Genomic DNA, 20,194 nt, shown 5'->3' with positions numbered 1-20,194 from the left:
GAGAAAATGGGTTAAACATTAAGCTTAACAACATGGCTAACAAGTTTAGAACATTAAGGCCCAAACCAGATGTAATTACAAATTGTGGCTTTATGAAGCGGATCAAAAAAAACTGTGCAAAATTTGAAAAGATAAAGCAACAAGAAAATAATTTGTTTTCCCTAAACCTGCCTTGAGGATAGAGGTGTACAGAGATTATCCATTCAATGGGAAATATCCAACTACATGGGCATCTCACACAGGACAGAAATGCTGTGCAAATGTAGTTACATAGATTTAATGCACAGTGTTCTTTTGTTTGGGATGCTATAAAAAATTCTTACAAGGAGTTTTCCAGGGTATAGTAATCTTAAGAGTGAATTTCATAATGCCCGATCCTTTTAGCAATAATATTGTAGGAGCACCATCTAACAACACAGATCAACTCTGTCATTTTTTAGCAACCCCAGGTCACACATCTTATCAACTGAATATACACTAACATTTCAACTTTATTCAGGAACCTGGTTATTCAGCAACTTGCTCTGGCTCCACCATCTGTGCAGCTTCCCTGAGACAGAGATTGAATTCAGTACAGAAACACTCCTTCCACTCTTACTGTAACAGGCAGTTGAAGGTCCACTTGAAGCACACATCGAGAGGTGTATGTACCTGACAAGTTCTAAAATGTCAGTGGTTTAAGCAAAGGTTCTAAATCAAACCTATTTGCATGGGACCCTAAGCCAGTTTTATGGTATTCCCAGATTCTATACACTCTTTCAATTTTGAGCATCCAGTTCCAGTACTTAGTGTTGCGAACATTTCCTAGTGTGCTTTGTATTACACAATCCAAAATGGAAGATGACAAATATAGAATTAAAAACCTCTCTCGCCCCCAATTCCACACAAAAGTCGCATTTGACATCAAAGGGACCTCAACACTATGTCCCAGCACTATTGTTGGAACACTTCATAGTCAGTATAGATTCTGGGCCTGATGAATCCATCCACAAGAAAATACCCATGTGTGATATTCTGTATTCAACTGCAAATGTCCAAGCAGTACTACTAAGTCATCTTCTCTCCGCTCTTACACATTATTTTGTGCTAACAATGGAAATGTTACTGCAATGTCTAGAACTTACTATAGAGAACTGGAACTCTATCATGGGTCACTGTTTTCCCCAGCAAATTACTTAAAAATACACATACATAATTCCAATGTGTCTGTATATTTGGACATATTATTATCATATGAATCCATATCCCTTGTCCTAAACATCTTGGGCATTGATTAGATATACTTGGGCTTTGTTGATGGAGAAAATGAGGCATATAATACACAAGCCATTACACAAATAAATCCATTCAATTAAAATTAGCCCGTGAAGTGCTTTTTTACAATGAACTGAAGCTTCTTTCATGCGTTCATCTTAGGGTTCAGCTACAATTTCCCTCCGTCTAATATTTTTATTATTGTTCCATCTTGTTTGTTATTCACTTGACTAAGATATCTAACCCATTGACCTGAGCCCTGAAATCTAGGCTTTTCTGCGAATACGGTTTCAGTATAAAATGAGTATTTTCAATTTCTAAGATGGGTAAGTTGCGTATTTTAGCTGAAATTTGAATATGCGAAAACCTATACCATCCAATTTGAGTATTAATTTTGCTGCATTCTTGTTCCCTTGTGATGAGATTCCCATTTCGGATCCTGCTATCTATTTTATCCATCCCCTGTTTTACCCAGCAATGTATTTCTGTAGGTTCTATTTATAACAGACCACCTCTAATGGTGTCTCTGCACAGAAAAAGGAAATGCATAGTCTTTTAATCAACCGTGTATAATTTGATAAAAACGTGTAATGACTGATGTCGTCCAGTTTGTGGTTGTGTGATTTTTGTTTTAGAAAAAACACATTATTTTTTTCTCCTTGCATTTGTTAAATATAAGAATATTATCCTGGAAGTTTGATTTTGTAAATCTGTCAAGATTAGGTGCAATTTAATAATCTTTGAAATATGGAAGAGTCAATCTACCTATTTCTTTCAGGAAGTGTAGTTTATTTAAACCAATTCTTGATTGTTTATGTTCCCAAAAGTATTAGCTGATTACAGCCCCCAGTTTTTAAAACATGTTCAGATAACACACATATGAGCCGGCCAAACAAAAAAAAGCAGAGTGGAAGAATATAAATTTTTATCAAAGCTACCCTTCCTTTATATGTAATTGGCCACTGATTTCATCGCTTCAGTAAATGTTCTACCTTCTTCAGTGGTGGTACATAATTCAGATCATAAAGATCTGAATATTTTTCTGAAACCCAGACTTCCAAACCTTTCTTAGCATTTTTATTATAGTGTGGTTGAAGGTGGTTAGACACAACATAAGTTCTCATCTGCTGTTCTAAAAAAAGACATCTCGTAACACATACACGGAGACAAAGAGTGGAATTCTAGCAGAGATGAGGCCCTAAAACGAACGAGCCAGCCGTGCACAACCGGAGATGGAAATTACCTAACAATAATACAAGCGATGGGGGTTGGCTTAATCCCAGAGATCGATATATCTGTGCCCCCGTAGTGAGGATAGGCTGAGGCAGATATATCTTTAAGGATGGTAGGGCTTCTCATTGAATATAGTTTACTTGTGAAGCTACTCACTCTGTTGGCATGCATATGTTTTCTAGCAGTGCATTTGTTTTATAATAGAGCACAATAGATTAAATAAATAAATATTGGAAACTGTTCCAGTGTCTCTATTTTTTTTATTATGGACATGCATGAGTGAGAAAACAAAAGGTTACAATCTGTCTCCACGGTTCCCTGAGGGGACCTAGGGCCAGATGTAGGTAAATACCATTTACCGGTTCTAAAATACCGAATTTTACAGATTCGGTATTTTAGAATGGATAAATGGTATGTCTGTATTCATTCGGTAATTTTTACCAAATCGGTAAAATTTGGTAAATACCGAATCGGTATTTACCAATTCGGTATTCCCCATTCATTCCTATGGGCCTGGAGGCCCATAGGAATGAATGGGGAATAAGGAATCGGTAAATACCGAATCGTTAAGAGGGGGAAGACCTACAAGGGTGGCAGGGTGTCACATTGCCACCCTGTCGCACCCCTGAATTGTGCATGGGTGCACATGTGGCACACATACATGCCCTAAGGGCATGTATGTCTGCCACATGGCACTGTTAAAAAAGCACAAAATTGCTTTTTTAACTGTTTTCATTATTTACCACCAACTTCTAGTTGGTGGTAAATAACGAATCCTTACAAGTGAAAAGCACTCACTTGAGTGCTTCCTACATGAAGGATTCAGTAATTTACCGAATCGGTATTTAAGAATTCGTTAATTTACGGTTTCCTTAAATTACCGATTCGGTAAATTACTGAATCCTTAAATTAGACCCATACATCTCAAATGCCTAATACCGGTCGGTAACGACCCAAATTCGGTAATTTCGTCCGTTACCGACCGGTATTAGGCTTCCTACATCTGGCCCTAAGTGTTGTGTTCTGGGGTGTCAATTTACCTGTCATTCGGGGATGGTTAGGAGAGCAGGTAAGGCACTACAAGCTAATGAGGACTGGGGTTCATTGAAACTGATGTGGTATGGTGACTCAGTCCCTGCATACTGACATTCTGTGATCCTAGGCATAGTTATGTTTACACATAATCCCTGCAACAAAAACAGATTTTAATTTTGGGCGAGCTTGATGTGCTATAGTAAGCGGATCCTTGAATAGAGCAAAAATAATCACTGAATTTAGGCACCCCTTTTGAGTCCGTAGTGAATGATATATTTCTTTCAGGTTTATTTTTTCAAGCCAGGCAAGCTGAGGATTTAATGTATAAGGGATCAATTAACCTCCTCAGTGGGATTGGGAAAAGCATATTTTGTAAAACCTAAAAATGCCCAACTGGCGAAGTCGGATGCTTTCTCTGCATTCTGTAGTATAATGGCAGCTGGGTTACAGGAAATCGAAAAGAGTCAATCATGTTGCCTACAAAAAAGTAGCATTTGTATATAAAAAGGGCACAAAACCCTTTTGTCCAGCTGCAACAATCAAGATTAATTAGCCAATATCCATGTAGCTAATACTTTATTACCACTATTATGTTACTAGGGTCTCGCATTACTAAAATATTTAGATCAAATCTGATTATGTATTTGAGTGTTTAGGCCAGATTAAACGGACACCACCATTTTTGTGTTAATTGCATTTGTAAAATGTGACATCCATATTAACAGTGAATTTGCCTTCTTATTTGAGAGGTTGTTTCTGAAGTAAAATAGTTTAAGTGTTTTAGCACAGAAGGCAGTTGATTGAAATGTATGAATTGTGGGGATCAGAGATCCTGTTTGGTAGTTTTTAAAAACATAACCAGACCCTCAGCTGCAGGTTAGGCGGCCCTACACTAACACTTTTGATGAGAAGTAAATCATTATTCATCATTTGCTAGGTCTTTGTGACAACTTAGTGTTATGATAAAGTTAGGCTTCCCCACCACATTGATAGCTGCATTAAGAAGACAGACGTGGGGTTGCCTGACGTTTATGCCTTTACAAAACGAAAGGGACTGACCCCTCTTTTTAAGTCCGAAGCCACCAGCTCAGGGCAAAGATTCAGATTTTCAAATTGAAAAAATGAGGGGAACCATGCAAGATACATGGTTTCCTTCATTGCCTCTGATCACATATTGTCAGGCCTACACATGGAATATACCAAGAAGTACTGTACAGCATACCTTGTTGAAAAGTAGCAAATGGTGCAGTCCGTAAACGTTAGCATTGTTTCTTACCTCCCATAATTTTATTTCACGGGGTCCTGTGGATCTGCCTTAGTTCCGCCTCCATTATAGATGTGGTGCGAATAATTGGTGCTAAGTTATTTGCCAGCCTAAACTATATTTTCTCAAACATTTTAACACATAATTCCTCCTTTGTCTCTACTTTGATTTTTCCAGCTACTTTTTATTTTAATTTCTTGCTTTCTCAGCAGTTAAAACAATATTCATGGGGGTATCTGTCGTTTACTTGCCCTTTTTTTCATTCATTTTAGGAAGAGAAGTTTACTCAGTGCTAACATGTCCCAAAATAGCAAACTTTCTAATTATTTTCAGGAGTAATTACAAGGTATATTGACTAATGAACTGCTCCTTCTAAATTATTTTGTGCAAAACTATCGTTCACCCCTTCTCCACCTCCCACCACCTCCAAAGGTTTTCTTTATACATACCCATAAAAAACTTTAACTATAGTTCTGTGTTTGACTTTATAAAATAGACTTGAATATCCAATAATGGGAATTCTGCTGTGATAACTGACCACTGTTGCCCCCCTAAGCCATGATAACACTGCAGATAAGTATGCCATGTAATCCAAACGATTGAGAGTTTAACTCTGGTGCAAAGTTTGTCAGATTTCCATCTGAAAACCTCAGAAACATTTTGTAAGGGTCACAAAATATAGTCAAACATCAGTTGCTCCCATGGACAACAATTAGGGGTAATCAGCATCCATGGTACACTCAACAGCAGGTCCCTGAGATGGGTAAAATATGTACTGAGACTTATCTTCTTTGTTGAGGCTATATTTTAATATATATAACCGTTTTATATAGCGCAGTGGTGCCAGGCGGCATTAACATGCTTTTTAAGCAAATACCATGTACAATAAAATGTATTAACATCCACTGAAACACCAGAAAGAAATGCTATGGTATGAGGGAGCAAGGGAGGGTGGAGCATGGCAGTCAAACAGACCACATATCCATGTCAGAACAGGTGGTCATGGGAGACTGTCTACAACGAAAGGGCAACAACTAGGTCTAGCTCAAATGCATCTTGAAGAAATTAGTCTGCCAACCTTTTCTTGAAAGCCAACATAGTATGTTGGGTTAAAGGCGTAGAAGGAGCATTCCAGAGACGTGCTGGTGCACATGTGAAGGACTGCTGTGAGGCTTGGAATGTATTGAATAGTATGAAGCTGCAGTGAGTCATTACTCCCCCGAGTTTGTTTGTCATCCCATATAACAAAAAGATTGGCAGTATTCAGGTGAATGGATTTAGAAGTCGTGCAGCCAGTTTAAACTTGTTCCTGGCTTCGGAGGGTAGCCAATGAAGCTCCTGTAGTATTGGAGAAATGTGGTGCCATTTTTTATTTGTTCAGAATTAATTTAGCTGTAGAGTGAATTCACATTTTGATTGCTGCGGGTAAGGAGGTCAGGATATTTACAGTCGATATTCACATACTTGTTGTTAGACCAATGAGAAGAGATTCATTCAGGTGAATCTGATTATCTAGTACATGTCTGTTAAAAGGGGTTGAGCATTACCTTTGGCATCAGTTGACTCTTTGAAAGGCAATGTCTGACCCATAAGCTCTTAGTTTGCATCCTTCTTCATGAAGATTTGCAAATGGGTCTCAGAAATCCTTTATTTTACCGCTTCATTCTTTCACCTTTTTTATGCTCGCAAATAGTATCATTGTTTTAGTCTCCCACCTTGGACCTCCACTGAGTCAGGTGTCCTGTGATTAATGTTCAAGAGTTCAAATGTCATTGTATTGAAATTGAAAACGCATCTATATAGCACTTAATACCCCTGACAAGGCATTGAAGCGCTTTATGGTAAGTAGCATGCTAGTTAAGAGCTCAGAGTTAGTGATTAATCCATTGGTTATTGGGATTATCTTGCACTGAAAGAAGTACGTTGTACATTTCTGGCCAGGGTTCTGTCAGAGCTACACCTGAATCTATTATGTTCTACTTCTTGCATCCAAGGTTGAACAGAGATTCCATTGGGTAGGCAGTAGTAAGAAAAAACAAAATTAATTAGTGGAACACTTGAATTAATCTCAGCCATTGTTATTTTCTCTGGGGTGCATTCTAGTCCATCATATTTTTCTCACATTTACTTCATATAAGGAGCGACATTATCCAAATCCTGCTTGGTTGAGTGCTGAGGTTCAATTAATTTCTCTTTTGGGACATGCAAGTCCTGTCTTTCTCTATAGAATGGTTAATTCATGCAATCCTCTCATCACGTTTTTGATTTTCTAAGTTTTTCTAAGTCATTATATAACTCGTTTGGAATAGTGAATGATTGATACGCTGCTGTTTCTTGACCTTAAGTCCTGCCATGCTGTGATAAACTGGAATCCAGAAACCATTCCCTTTTCTCTAAGGATGGTGGTGTATTGGTAGTTACTGTTTTGCATTTGACACAGTGGATCCCGAAGATCATGCAAGCATACAAGGGCAACCAGTGTAGGTCCTGAAAGGTGATAGTCATGTCATTGTATAGAAAATTTGAGTTTACACAAGGTGAAAGTCCATGTTTGAAAGAACCTGTGCCTAAACTGGTGTTCTGCAGTATACTTTGGAAAGGTAGGACGTCATTGGGCTTAGGAGGGTGAGATGGCAAAGACGGTTCTGATTGTTCAAGTCACAGAGGCTAAATGTATACACAACATCCATTTTTGTGCACAGCCAGTAGCCATGTCGTCAAAAACAAAACAAAATCATGAAATTGCAGATCACCTCACAAAGGCAACTTGATAATAAGCTCCCCACCAGGATTTTCCTTTATTCTCCTTTTTGACTGCTCAGTCAGCAGATAAGTAGCTCCCAGCTTTCTCACAGTGTTTTATTTGGTATTTTCCATTTTGGGGTTTTCCTCTTGATGCTGTTCTCCTCTTCGATGTGTTTGACTCTACCCTTGTGTATTTACTAATTTAATGTTCTATTGTCATTTCAAATAATTTAGCCCCCAAGGTCCTCCTTCATTTTGCCATTGAATTTCATGTGCTTTTCCCTTCCATGACTCTTAGCCCATCTGTGATCCCACTTCTGGGTTTTCATTGCTGCTCTGATATTCCTGCTTTTCCTCATGCTCACTCCACAATTTCTAAGCTTTTACATCACGGAAAGGGGATTCTGTCCCTCTGCTTTTTTGACAATGCCTGTGGGTTTTCTCTTAGCACAGTCACGTCCCCTGGGCATGTCTCCCTTTGTGCCACTAGTTGCCTAGTTCCATAATCAAGTGTTTGTTGAGGCCTCTCGTGTGGCGCCGCGGCCAGGGGGACTGACTCCGGAATCTGGGGATCACGGTTCGATCCCCAGGGCCGGCGGCAGATTAGCCCAGCACCATGTGACTCTGGGCAATAGCTTGCTTAATCTTCCCGACGGCCCCCAGCGCCTAGAGACCCTTACGGGTGATTGTGCGCTTTACAAATGTGGATTAATTAATTAATTTAATTATTGGGCAATAGTGCCCTAGGTGCCATCTTGGCCTGAGACCAATCTTCCTCAGTTTAATAGCTGTGCCCGGGCACTCCCACTCTTTCTTATAACAAAACAACAACAAAGAGAAAATTGAAGATATAATAAGGGTTGGTAAGACTCCATGTATTACTCTTTAGGGTTATTTATTTAAAGGTGGGTGGTTTAGCCAAAGGCTTTAATGTCTCCTCTCCTGACATACTACTTGTCAGGTACTTCTCTGTTCATTGCATGCTCTTCTTGGCTGGTGATTTCTATATGCCCCGGACATGAATTAAGCCTATTCTGAGTGTTCAGCGCCCATCCTACTCTCTCCTCCCAACTGGAGACTACAATTCACCTGGCCTTAGAGAAGGCTTTTGTGAGTTTGCAGCATTTCCCACTGATGCTTTCAATTTGCTCCAGTTTGAAGATATATGCAGATCCCCACCCCTTCCACACCGAACTCCTTTACAAGTAGTGTGTACAAGTAGTGTGTTGTAAATAAGAAGATGTAGAAAGCAGGAGACTCCTTGGTAGTTATAAGTTAGGTTTATTCAATTACAGCAGAGCAACACAACTCGTCAGCTGACCAGACCTTCAACTGTCAAGTCTGGAACCTCCAAGTACAACATAGAATGTAGACAGGCATTATGGGGGGCTAGTAGGTAGGAGCATAGAGGAAAGTGTGATGACAGCAGGTGGCCATGTTGGAAGGAGAACAAGTTTAATACATAGTGCCACCCACATGTCATTTGGGCTTCACCCAAAACCTGTGCCCAGAAAAAACAACTGCACTTCAGATAGGTCCTTCTTCCAGTCCTTCACAGTTGAACACCTTGGTGGTCCCTGTAACCTGCATCTCTTGGTGAATTCTAAGAAATAATGCCAACTCAACTGTTCGCATCTCCTTAACCTGCATTCCATAAAGCAAAGAATGGTTTTAGCCTGTTTCAAGATGGGAGGCATTCATCATTTCTGAGACACGGCTAAAGAAGGATTGAATATTCAGAATGGCTCTAAGGATGTCTACCTTACCATTACCATTTATCCTGAACATCAATCTCTTATTTAGCTTCTTTGCAGTGGAAGGCAATGGCTGTACACATGCCTGTTTTTTGTTACCTCTTCAGACCCTTGCTGCTTTACCACGCAGATTCATTGTCTGGCTCCAGACCCATTGGGATGTCTCCTTGTCTGTTTTGAATTTCTTTTTGTGGCATAGTCCCATCAAGAGTCTTTTGTACATGAACCCAATGATCTTTATCCTCAAGTTTTTGTGAATTCTGATCAGCTTCAAAAAATTGGCCACCATGTTTTACCAGGAGTTACAGTCGCTGGTATTTCTCATAAACATGATCTCTTGCTAATTCAGTCTTCTGGAGAAAAAATTCTGGACTGGTCTGTGGGATTCAGCTGTGGACTTTCTCGGCCAGTCCATATGCAAACTCTGAGAAACAGGAAAGACTGATGAAACAGTTAATTGCTAAATTGACTAGAGCTGTGAACCAAACCTGAGACATCCACAGACAAGCTACAAACCCATTGACTCCTGAAATTATCTCATCCGTAAGAAGATATGTTATTTCATAGTGATTGGTGGAAAGGCATCCTGGACAAATACTTCAGAAGGCATCTATGATAGCTGCCACTGAGTCTGGTTATCACCTGAAAAAGACAACACCTGATGGTTCCAACTCGAAGCTATCGGATCTTTCCCAATATTGACCCGGCTGTCTGTCTCAAGTGTTTTCAATTTCCTAATGAAGCAGGTGCTAACGCAGACATTGCTGTCAATAATGAATCCCAGAGCTTTTGCACTTTAGGCAAGTTAGGGTGTGAAATCTTGAAATATTCTGCAAATCATATGTAACCACTGGATCCTTATTGTGCCTTTCTGGCCAAAAGATAGGAAGAGATTGAATGTAAAACAGTGTTCTCAAAAGACCCACTTGTTAACAGGATGTTGATAATGGCTTTTTTATAGATGGTGTCTAAGCATCTGCCATCATAAGCAAGGCCAGAAAGCAAGGACCACTGTTGGCTGTGTTGCAAAGAGCATCATCCACAACCCAAATGTTTGTTAATCCAATACAATAGCATGATATGTTATGTTAGGTAGACTTGTAGAGCACACTAATCAGCTGTGAGGTTTCCAGGCACTTGAGCAGGTGAGTGGGCGTATGATACCCGCAGAGTTATTCAAAGACCCAGGTGTTCAGTTTCATGCAGAACTCAAGAAGTGAGGAGGAGGTCCTAATGCGCTGGGGGAGGTCGTTCCATGTTTTGGGTGCAATGTAGGAGAAGGAGTGACCTCCTACTTTGTTTTTGTGAATGAGGGTGTTTATGTAAGCGAGGGTGAGGTAGAGTGTAGATGTCTCGTCGGCTGGTGAAAATGTATGAGTTTGTTAAGGTATATTGGGCCAATGTTGTGTAGGGCTTTGTAAGTGTGAGTGAGTAGTTTCAATTGACTGTATTAGTGAACAGGAATCTAGTGAAGTTCCTTGAGGTGCGGTGCAATGTGGGTGGTCTGTCAGAGGTCTAGTATGAGTCTTGCAGCAGCCTTCTGGATGGTATGGAATCTTTGTAAAAGTCACTCGTAGATACAGGAGTAGAGTGCATTGACGTAATCAAGCCTGTTTGTGATAAGTGCTTGGGCGACAGTCTGTGTGATGTTCTGTCGCAGTCACTTGAAGATCTTACAAAGCATGTGTAGGATATGGAAGCAGGGGGTGCTGGTGCATTGACTTATGCTGTCATAGAGAGTTTTTAAATAAATAGTGTTCTAGTTGTGCATTCCTTTGTTCTCTGTGATTTATTCTGTGTAATGAGTCATTGAAAGTTTGTCATCTAGAATGATTCAGAGGTTTCTAGCATGGTCGATGGATGCTGATGTTTGTCCGAGCGTGAAGGCCACCAGGTGGAGTCCCAGGGGAGGCCCTGTTACCGAAGATCAGTACTTCTGCCTTATCAAAATCAAGCTTGAGGCAGTTTGTTTCCATCCAGACTGCTACCATGGTCATGCAGTTGGTGAAGTTTGTTCGGGAAGTCCTACTCTTGTCCGTAAAGGTGAGGATGAGCTGGGTGTGATCAGCACATGAGATGACGGAGATGCCTTGAGATTAGATTATGTTGGCTAGCAGGGTCATGTTGATGTTGAACAGGATGAGGCTGAGAGAAGATTCCTGGGAGACTCTGCAGATCAGTTTCTTGGTTTCAGATGTGTACGAGCCGAATTCTGACTTGTCTTCTAGTAAGACAGTAAGAGGGAGTTGCTATTAATGTCATTTTGCAAAGCGTGTAGGTGTTGTGTGGGTGTGTGATTTTGGCAGTGTTGAGGTTTGTGTTTTTCCATAGCAGAATCGCCTGCCCAGATGTGTCAGAGGAGATGCATTGAGTGTGCTTGGCCATTGAGAATGCTTTCCTAAGAAGTGATTCAAGGTAGCGGATGGGATGTGGCTTATAGGGTGACAAGGATGTTGGTTTGGTCTTTGAGAGTGAGCATATTTAAGATGGTCACTTTGATTCAGTGTGAGCACAAATTAGAGGAATGGTGGAAACTTACCTGGTATTGTCAATGAGGTGCCTGTTTTATTTCTTCATTTAAAAATATTTTTTTGAAACTGAGCTTGCCTATTGAGTTTAGAAGTAATTTCTCAGTGGGTAGGATTAATGTGATGCTTAAAGAAGAGGGCTTTGCCATTCAGAGGCTTTGGCAGTGCTTTTGGTAATGCTATTTGTTTAATGAGGGATGTAGAACTTTCAATATTGCAAATTGTCTTGGAGTTTACTTTTGTGCCATTTGCTTGAACCAGGGTGTTGAAGGCTTATATTTCATTGTGTGCAGCTTTAGGACCATGTGACTGTTGGCTTTCACAGTGATATTCATTAAATCAAAGAAGAAGTTGATGTCAACAGTGGGGTTTCTTATGGTGTTTAGGGTGACAAAGCTACCTTTAAAATAGTAATGTGAATATAATTGAAGGAAATGGAACTTACGTTGGCCCCAATAGATATTTTTGTTCACTGGTGATCGTCCTGTTCATTCATATTTGTGATTTGCACTTATATTACTTCCATCAAATAGAACACATAAGGTTCTATAGTACATTTTACAAATTAACTCCATAGTTTCCTAAATGTTGTACTCCCTAAAAGCTCACATCTCGTTAGCATATGCAATGGATTATTGCTTCCCTCTCGAGGCTCTTAAAAGCAGATCCATTTCTTCATGTGATCTTCCATGATGTCTAAAACGTTGTTGCACGCTTTCCTTTCAAATGCTCTGTCTTATAAGAACATCACCTTATGCCTTCTGCCCCCTGTCAGTGGAATTTGAGGTTGCCCTATCCTTCAGCATAATCAAATGAAGAGCAAACTCTTAATTTTGTGTCTTCCCCACCCAGAAGAGGCATACTCCAGTTACTTTGAGCGGGTTGAGCTCACAAAAGGATGGATGAGTTTACCACAGTGACACAGTAAAAAAGCTTTTTACATGACACTGAGAATCAGCTCATGTCATGCTTTTCCTAGGTATATTTTTCGTTTTTTGAGTTAAGTGGCCACCATACTCCCACACCGCCAAACAGGACTGCAGCCTGTCCGCCAGATTACGAGTTTAATCGTGGTCTGGCGGGCGGTCCTTTGACATTCCCGCGGTGGCACCCCGATGGGAGTGCCAAAGCAAGTTCTTGCATGGCATAGACTGTTATGTCCATGCCATGCAGAAACTGGTGGTGCATGCATACAGGGGGGCACACCATGTGCCCCCCCCCCCCCCGGCATGCATCCCCATTTCTTGAGGCAATAGGGGGCCCTGTAGGGCCCCCTTTGTTGCCTCACCACCACCCTTTCCATAACGGGCTCACCATTGTGGCTAATGTCACTGTAAGGAAGCCCGTAATATGCTTGGCAGGTCTGCAGTGGCACCACCAAGCATTCTGCGATCTCAGACCGCCGCACCACCGCCAGGAGCTCAGATTAGGCCCATAGTAACAATTCTTACTCAGAAATTCATTCAGGGCAGACAGGAGGGGGTGACAGATCAGATAACGTAGGTTTTCCTAGGTCTGCATAAGAAAAATTAACACCTGTAACAACAGTGAGCCTGGTGGGGAAAACGCGACCAATATTCTTTTAGTATACCTTCTTCAGTCATTGGTCTCTCTCTCTTTGGTCTTTCTTTCAGTATTAACATCCACATCTGTGCATGGATTTAGCATGGAATATTACCAAAGTGCATGCGAAATTAGTTTTCTGGTGTTTCTTAGTGCGTACATTTTCACACTTGCATCAATTTTAAAATCGAATTACTATAATGTATATATATATTACCATTGACAGATATTGCCTACTACGGTTGTTTCGATGCTCTGTCAAACCGATTTGGAGAATGCATGTCGTGCTGAACTAGTTCTTCATTTTGAAATATTTTTGTCAGTGGGGTGCCTAATGATTTTAGGAATGGAATGCATTTACATGCACGTGCTTATATTTAGCCCACTGCTGTTTAAAAGCAAATCGTTGATTATTGTGCTGGACAAAAGATAATGTTGTTGGACACAAATGTTGTTTAATCACATTTTTGTGCACATTTTCCTTTTATACGTTAACTACTTTCAACAGAGAATTTTCCAAAGAAAGAGAAAAGGCTAAAGCAAGAGGAGACTTTCAAAAATTACGTGAAAAACAGCAGCTGGAGGAGGATTTGAAAGGATATTTAGACTGGATAACACAGGCCGAAGACATTGACCCAGACAACGAGGATGATGGTGATGACGAGAAACGCAACAGTATGTAGTGTCTTATTTCTACTTTTATAGGTACTAGTTAAAATGCAATTAAATCTAAAGGCAGTTTGAACAGGATTTCACTAAAAGCACACTAATGCCTTTTTTAACGCAAATAGGCTACCACCAGGTTCTCTTTCTTGATTTTCCAGAAAGTCAAAATTGATAGTGGTTTCACCCATAGAGGCAATGTGCCACAATGTCATACATCTGTGGACCATTATCTGTTGAGTAAATGGTTCACATTTTGCAAAATTTTCCTGGGATTTCTATATAGATATTTGCGTCAAGGAAACTCACCTTATATATTTTTGCTCTTTTTCAAAAGAAAAGTAGTAAATAGTGTGGCCAATGTGTGTGCTCCATTTTAAGGCAAGTTCATATTGTATATGTAGCGTAGGGCGATGTTGCTCAGCATGTTTAAAGCACATCCCCAGGTGTATTCCAGAAAGAAACCTGCCAACGACTGTTCCTGAAATCTCAATTTTCTAAATTGTCTTCTCCCTCGATTTGGTAAGCATCATCTAGTGATGTGCAGGGCCATTCATAAGTCAACATACACTCTAGCATCAGACTTGGTTCCAGTATTTTATTATTGAATAGAGAATTAAAATATGTTGTTACTATGCTTTCCACCTCTCAAAAGGCATATTTTTTCCACTTTTGTTTTCAGCACTAACTCTTAGAAAAGTAAAGTCAACGGTTCTACAATATTTTGTGCACAACCACCCTTGGTTGCATGCCATTTATTTGTTGTGCTTTTTGAGTTCCCATAGACCCTGAACCCAGTTTACTAAAAGTAGTAAATCTGTACCTGTATTCCTACATACAGCTGCATATTTACTGCTGTTCGGAATTCCCAGACATTCCCAGTAGTGAGCCTGGAAAGCTGCACCAGTTATAATGCATTTAATGTCATGCTACATGTTCTCGGGCTCCTGTTTGGGCAAAATGGAATTGTACACAGTCTACATATCCGAAGTGAGGACATGTAGCCCAGTGTGCAATTGCTTTACTTTTTTTTCAGGGGGAAAAAGTATGAAGATCTTGCCCTGCAACTTCTCAGTTTTTGGAGGTGGCTTGTTACCCCTATCAGCTCAGGAAGGGAAGTTAGTCCAGCCCTGTGCTTGAGTAAAGCTCCCACTGCTTTCAAGTTGAGAAAGGACTTCATGGAGCTTGTGAATGTCAGCTGACTCAGATGTTTGTGTGTATCCACAAACCTCCAAAGCAAGGCATGCCTGGATCCTTCTGACTACACCCAGTGTATTCAGGTGTAGGGCTGTGTTGTGTGTCCAAGTGTCCCCAGCAGCTTTATTGATGGGATCTATAATATACTTTGTTATATTATGTTATGTTATATAGTTTCTTCAACTGAATTTGTTTAGGAGCATTTCTGTGATTTATAAGGAAAGCATTTTGAGTTGAGAACTATGGCTACCTCTTAACAAAGGTATTTCAGTGATCATTGTGTTTTTTTTAATGATACACTTTGTTTGTCGTCCATAGTAAGAGCAAGCTGGTCATCATGGTCTGTGACTAGCCACTTCTCTGTGATTATTACATACAACTGCGGCCGTGTTCAGGGTGTGCCTTCTGCCACGTTTTAGGCTTGTTCACCTCTTCTCAGTGCTAGTGACCCACCACCTTTTGTTTTATGCCTGTCCACCTCTTCTCAGAACTGGCGATCTACAGCATTTTGCTTTATGCCTGTCTACCTCTTCGCAAAGCTTGAAACCCACAATCTTTTCTTTTATGCCTAGCCTCATCTTCTCAGAGCTTGCGACCCACAGCCTTTTGTTTTATGCCTGTCCACCTCTTAGAACAAGCGAACCACAGCCTTTTGTTTTATGCTTATCCACATCTTCTCAGAGCTAGCGACCTACAGCCTTTTGTTTTATGTCTATCCACATCTGTTCAGAGCTATTGACCGACAGCCTTTTGTTTTATGACTGTCTGCCTCTTCTCAGAGCTTGTGACCCAGGACCTTTTGTTTTATGCCTATCCACATCTTCTCCGAGCTAGCGATGCCACAGCCTTTTGTTTTATGCCTAGCCACATCTTCCCGGAGCTAGCGATCCACGGCCTTTTATTTTATGCCTATCCACATCTTCTCAGAGCTGGCAACCCAGAGCCTTTTGTTCCACGTCCATCCACATCTTCTCAGAGCTAGCTACCCACTGCCTTTTGTTTTATGCTCACCCACATCTTCTCAGAGCTTGCGGCTCACGGCCTTTCACTTTATGCCTGTCTACCTCTTCTCAGAGCTAGCGACCCACATTCTTCGTCAGGTGCAAAGAGAACTGTGCGCAGTGTCTGCTTATCTCAGCCATTGTGCACATCCTTCAGCCCCATGCATTGGGCTCTTGGCCAAGTGCATTCTCTCACCTGGCCCCACCTTCTCATCTGCTCTGCTGCAGGCATGGGTATGTCACTAATAACGACTAGCCCTCTGCATGTTTGTTTCCATATTTCTTAATGACTTTATGATTTATGCATTTCAGACCATAAATAACATATGCATTCCTATCTGACGACCTCAGTGACCCTGTGCCACCAGGGAATGTAGACGAATGCTGCTACTTTGTCCATAACGGTATAAACTTACTCTTAACCATTCCCTGCCATTCTCTACCCAGTCTTCTTTGCCTCTTTTTTTTCGCTCCTTTGTTCACTTTTCCAGTTTAAGGTTATAGTAAAAATAGAACTAAACGCTTACTGCTTCCCTAAATACTTTTTGGTCGTACTTTTTTCTTTATGTTTTTTTTTAATTCTCACAAACTTGCCAATCATATTTTTCAGGGAGAATTATAAGCTTTTGTGCAAAAAATGTCTTTTTAATGACGCGAGATTTGATCCCCTCATTATCCTCCCTGCTGAGGAAGATATTGCATCAATTAAAAGTATTCATATTATAGAAATTTCAAGCCGGGTGCCTCCAATGTGTCTCACTGGACGTAAAAGGATGTGGCCCATAGTATCATGACCCGTAGTATCATTAAGTGACTTGCCTTCGCTCACAGAGTACTGCACCTGTAAGGACTCATCATTGCCAAAATCTTCTGTCTCGAGGCCCATAAGCTAAACATAAACATCACATCATCCCAGGAGCAAAGCAGTTGGAGGATTGGTTAGATTTACAACTCCTTTCCCATTATAGATGTAAAAGACGAGAATATTCTGTTTGCTACATAAATACACAACAAGCCATTAACACATTTCTTTTTGGTGCCTAATATGTTTTGTAATGTTTTAATATAAGTATAGATGTCCTTCCCTATACAGTACTTAGAACACATACATTTTGGTGGGTCGGTCCCCTCATTTTATAAATTGCTAATGTGTATTAAAAAATGATAGTTTATGTTTTAGATTTCCTGCTCATCATTGCTCATCTTATTTCACCTCACATCTGTAATGGCTGTGCTCTAATATGTATATGTGGCTATTTGTTGTATTTCTGCCTTGCTGCTGCTGCCATCTGCTGTGTAAACGCTGGGATTGCGTGAAATTTAACACCAGGGGTTACACTGGCAGACTTGTTGGGGGAAAAGAAGAAATCGAGATTTAAGTGCTTTAACCGTTCTGAAACACATGGTAAATTTTGTTTTGTGTGAAGATTGGACTTTTTTTCTTCTACTCTGCGTGCATAAGCTTGCAGTGTGTATTCCAGCAGTGTGTTCAGCATGCAGGCAATCTTTTCTCAATTGCATGCTTTTTACATTTTAGCTGGCTATGTTCAAATCTTTAGAATGTACCTAGAATTGTCCTTTTTTCTACGTATGATTTCTTTGTGATGTCAAAAATCTAAATTATTCGTAATTCATGTATTAGTTGTGTAAATGTAACCATGTAGTCAACCTAGACGTTTAAATATTGTGTTTTTTTTATTTATGACTGGAAAGCTATATAATTCATCGACATTCAATGCAGTATTTATAGATCGGTTTGGATAAATAGTTTGGATAGCGCATGGGATGTGGCAATTACTTGCAGCCAAGCCATGAATATTTTAGAGAGGGATCTTGGCCCACTGCCATGTTCTATGCACTCTCAACATAGTTATGAGGCTATTAAGGGTCAAGGACCCAGGGCTCAACCAATAATGTATGGTTGGAGTCAAGGTCCCTGCGGGACCTTTACATTTTTAGGTCTCGTCTACAGACAGCTGTAGCTGTGTTCATGTTCTCTCCTACATATGCTTCTTCTTCTTTAACTTTTTCATTCCCCTCTCCTTCACTCTCTGTATTGCTTAACCCACCCTATTTATTTATTTTATTTATTTAATGAAGTCTTATATAGCACAGACTTTACCTAAAGGTGTCAGAGTGCTTTACAATAGATACGAGTAGTTACATAAAGAGATTTACATAATAACAAATTACATATACTATTAGGATAATTAAAAAAATTATTAAAGGTGGCAAAGTTAGGTTAATACAGGTATAGAATAGAAATTTCCAAAGTTGAGCTCAAGTGAATGCCAAGCGGCCGTAAGGGTCATGAAATGGGTAGAATTATTCCTGGAAGTGTCTTTGGAAGAGAAGAGTTTTAAAATCTGTTTTGAAAGTCCAGATAAAGGTGGTGGCTGGGAGGATTGGGGGAAGTGAGTTCCAAATCCTAGCTATATTGTCTGAGATGGATTGAGCTATAAATCTTTCCCTTTTGAAAGTAGGAGGCTTAAGCAGTAAGTTTTCAGCATTGCTTGAAGGTCTAGAGCCACCTGAGATTTTAAGTTTATTTGCCAGTTAGCGAGGGGTGGAAGAGTGCAAGGCTTTGTGGGTGATATAGACAGTCTTGTAAATTGACCTTGCTTCGATGGGAATCCGGCGAAGAGAAAACAGTATGGGTGTGATCATTTCTTTTGGCCCCATATAGAAAATGTGCTGCTTAATGGCACATGGATTTAAGAGGGGAAAGGTGGGTATTGGGGAAGCCAGCAAGGAGAGAGTTTCAGTAGTCCAATCTGGAGAGAACCAGTCATTGGACTAAGGATGTTGGGTCTTGCTCATGAAAGAAACGCCAAACCCTCCAGAGAATGCTCAGTTGATAACGTGCATTATTGGCGATGGTATTGATATGGAAATGTAGGTTGAGTTTTTTGTCTAGTATGACAAACAAGGATTTGGCGCTGTCGACAACAATAGGTTTGTTATTAGGTATGTTCAGATTGTCCATCCATGACTGAGCAGGAAGAGGAGAAAGTGAGGTAGAGAGTAGAATGAATTCAGTTTTGGAAGGATTCAGAATTAGTTGATGAGTTGACATCCACTTTTGGATGGAGTTGAGTTAAGTGTTCAGAACAGTGTTATGATTAACAGTTTCAAAGGCTGCGGATAGGTCCAGAAGGATCAGGAGACAAGACTCATCAGAATCAAGTACTCGCAGAGGAATGTTTCAGTGCTGTAGCCTTGTATGAAACCAGATTGGAATTTGTAGAGAAGGTTGTTATCCTTGATATGTTGGGAAAGTCGCTTCGCTACACAGCTTTCAGTAATTTTCACAATAAAATGGAGTTTGGTGATAGGGCTGAGGTCATTCACAACAGCTGAGGGTTTTTAAAAAAGTGTGGGAACCTGTCCTGTTTTAAGGGCAACAGGAAGAGAGCCTTGGTTGAGGAAGAAGTTTACCAACCTGGTCCAGTAGGCAAGAGTGTAGGTGTAGAAGTCAATGGCGATGTCATTAGGAATGGGGTTGAAAGAATGGTTTGAAGGTTTTGTTTCTAGAATGCTTTTGAGGAGGGCATCTTCGGTGATGACATCAAAGTTCTGCCATGAGACTAAGGATTTGCGGTCCACAAGGGGGTTAGGGTGAGTGACCTGATCTACAAGCAATTTCACTTTTTCATCGAAGAATAGAGCTAATTCTGCTGCTCTCTTGTGAGGGTCGTCAAATTTGTTGGATGAAGGAGAGATGGTGGTACTTTTGATGAGATCAAATATCTTTTTAGGTCTGTACTTGACTGAGACGGGGAGGGTTCTGAAGTGCATCGGTTTTTTTGCGGAAAATGTGTTTGTGGTATCGCGATCTTGTATAACGGAGATTAGAGAGTTTAATTGTGGAAGGAGATTGTCTCCATTGTTTCTTTAGGTGCAACAAGTTCTTTCTTTCTTCATAGGGGGATTTATTGAACCATGTTGCTGAAGGAG

General features: G+C 40.3%; 1 protein-coding gene across 2 annotated transcripts in view; it reads left to right on the top strand.

The window, feature by feature from the left end:
- The window catches only part of CACNA1D (calcium voltage-gated channel subunit alpha1 D), a 1,282,477-nt gene that overhangs the window by 598,889 nt on the left and 663,394 nt on the right, over positions 1-20,194 (top strand). For both annotated transcript variants that reach the window (XM_086939145.1, XM_086939146.1), the window contains exon 9: positions 13,885-14,051. In XM_086939145.1, coding sequence (XP_086795271.1) covers positions 13,885-14,051 — 167 coding nt within the window. The remainder of the gene's footprint in view (positions 1-13,884; positions 14,052-20,194) is intronic.

This window comes from Lissotriton vulgaris, chromosome 9 (genome assembly GCF_964263255.1).
Source record: "Lissotriton vulgaris chromosome 9, aLisVul1.2, whole genome shotgun sequence".
In the NCBI taxonomy this organism is placed as follows: domain Eukaryota; kingdom Metazoa; phylum Chordata; class Amphibia; order Caudata; family Salamandridae; genus Lissotriton; species Lissotriton vulgaris.
Note: the sequence above shows the minus strand (reverse complement) of the source record. Positions and strands in the feature narration are given on the sequence as shown.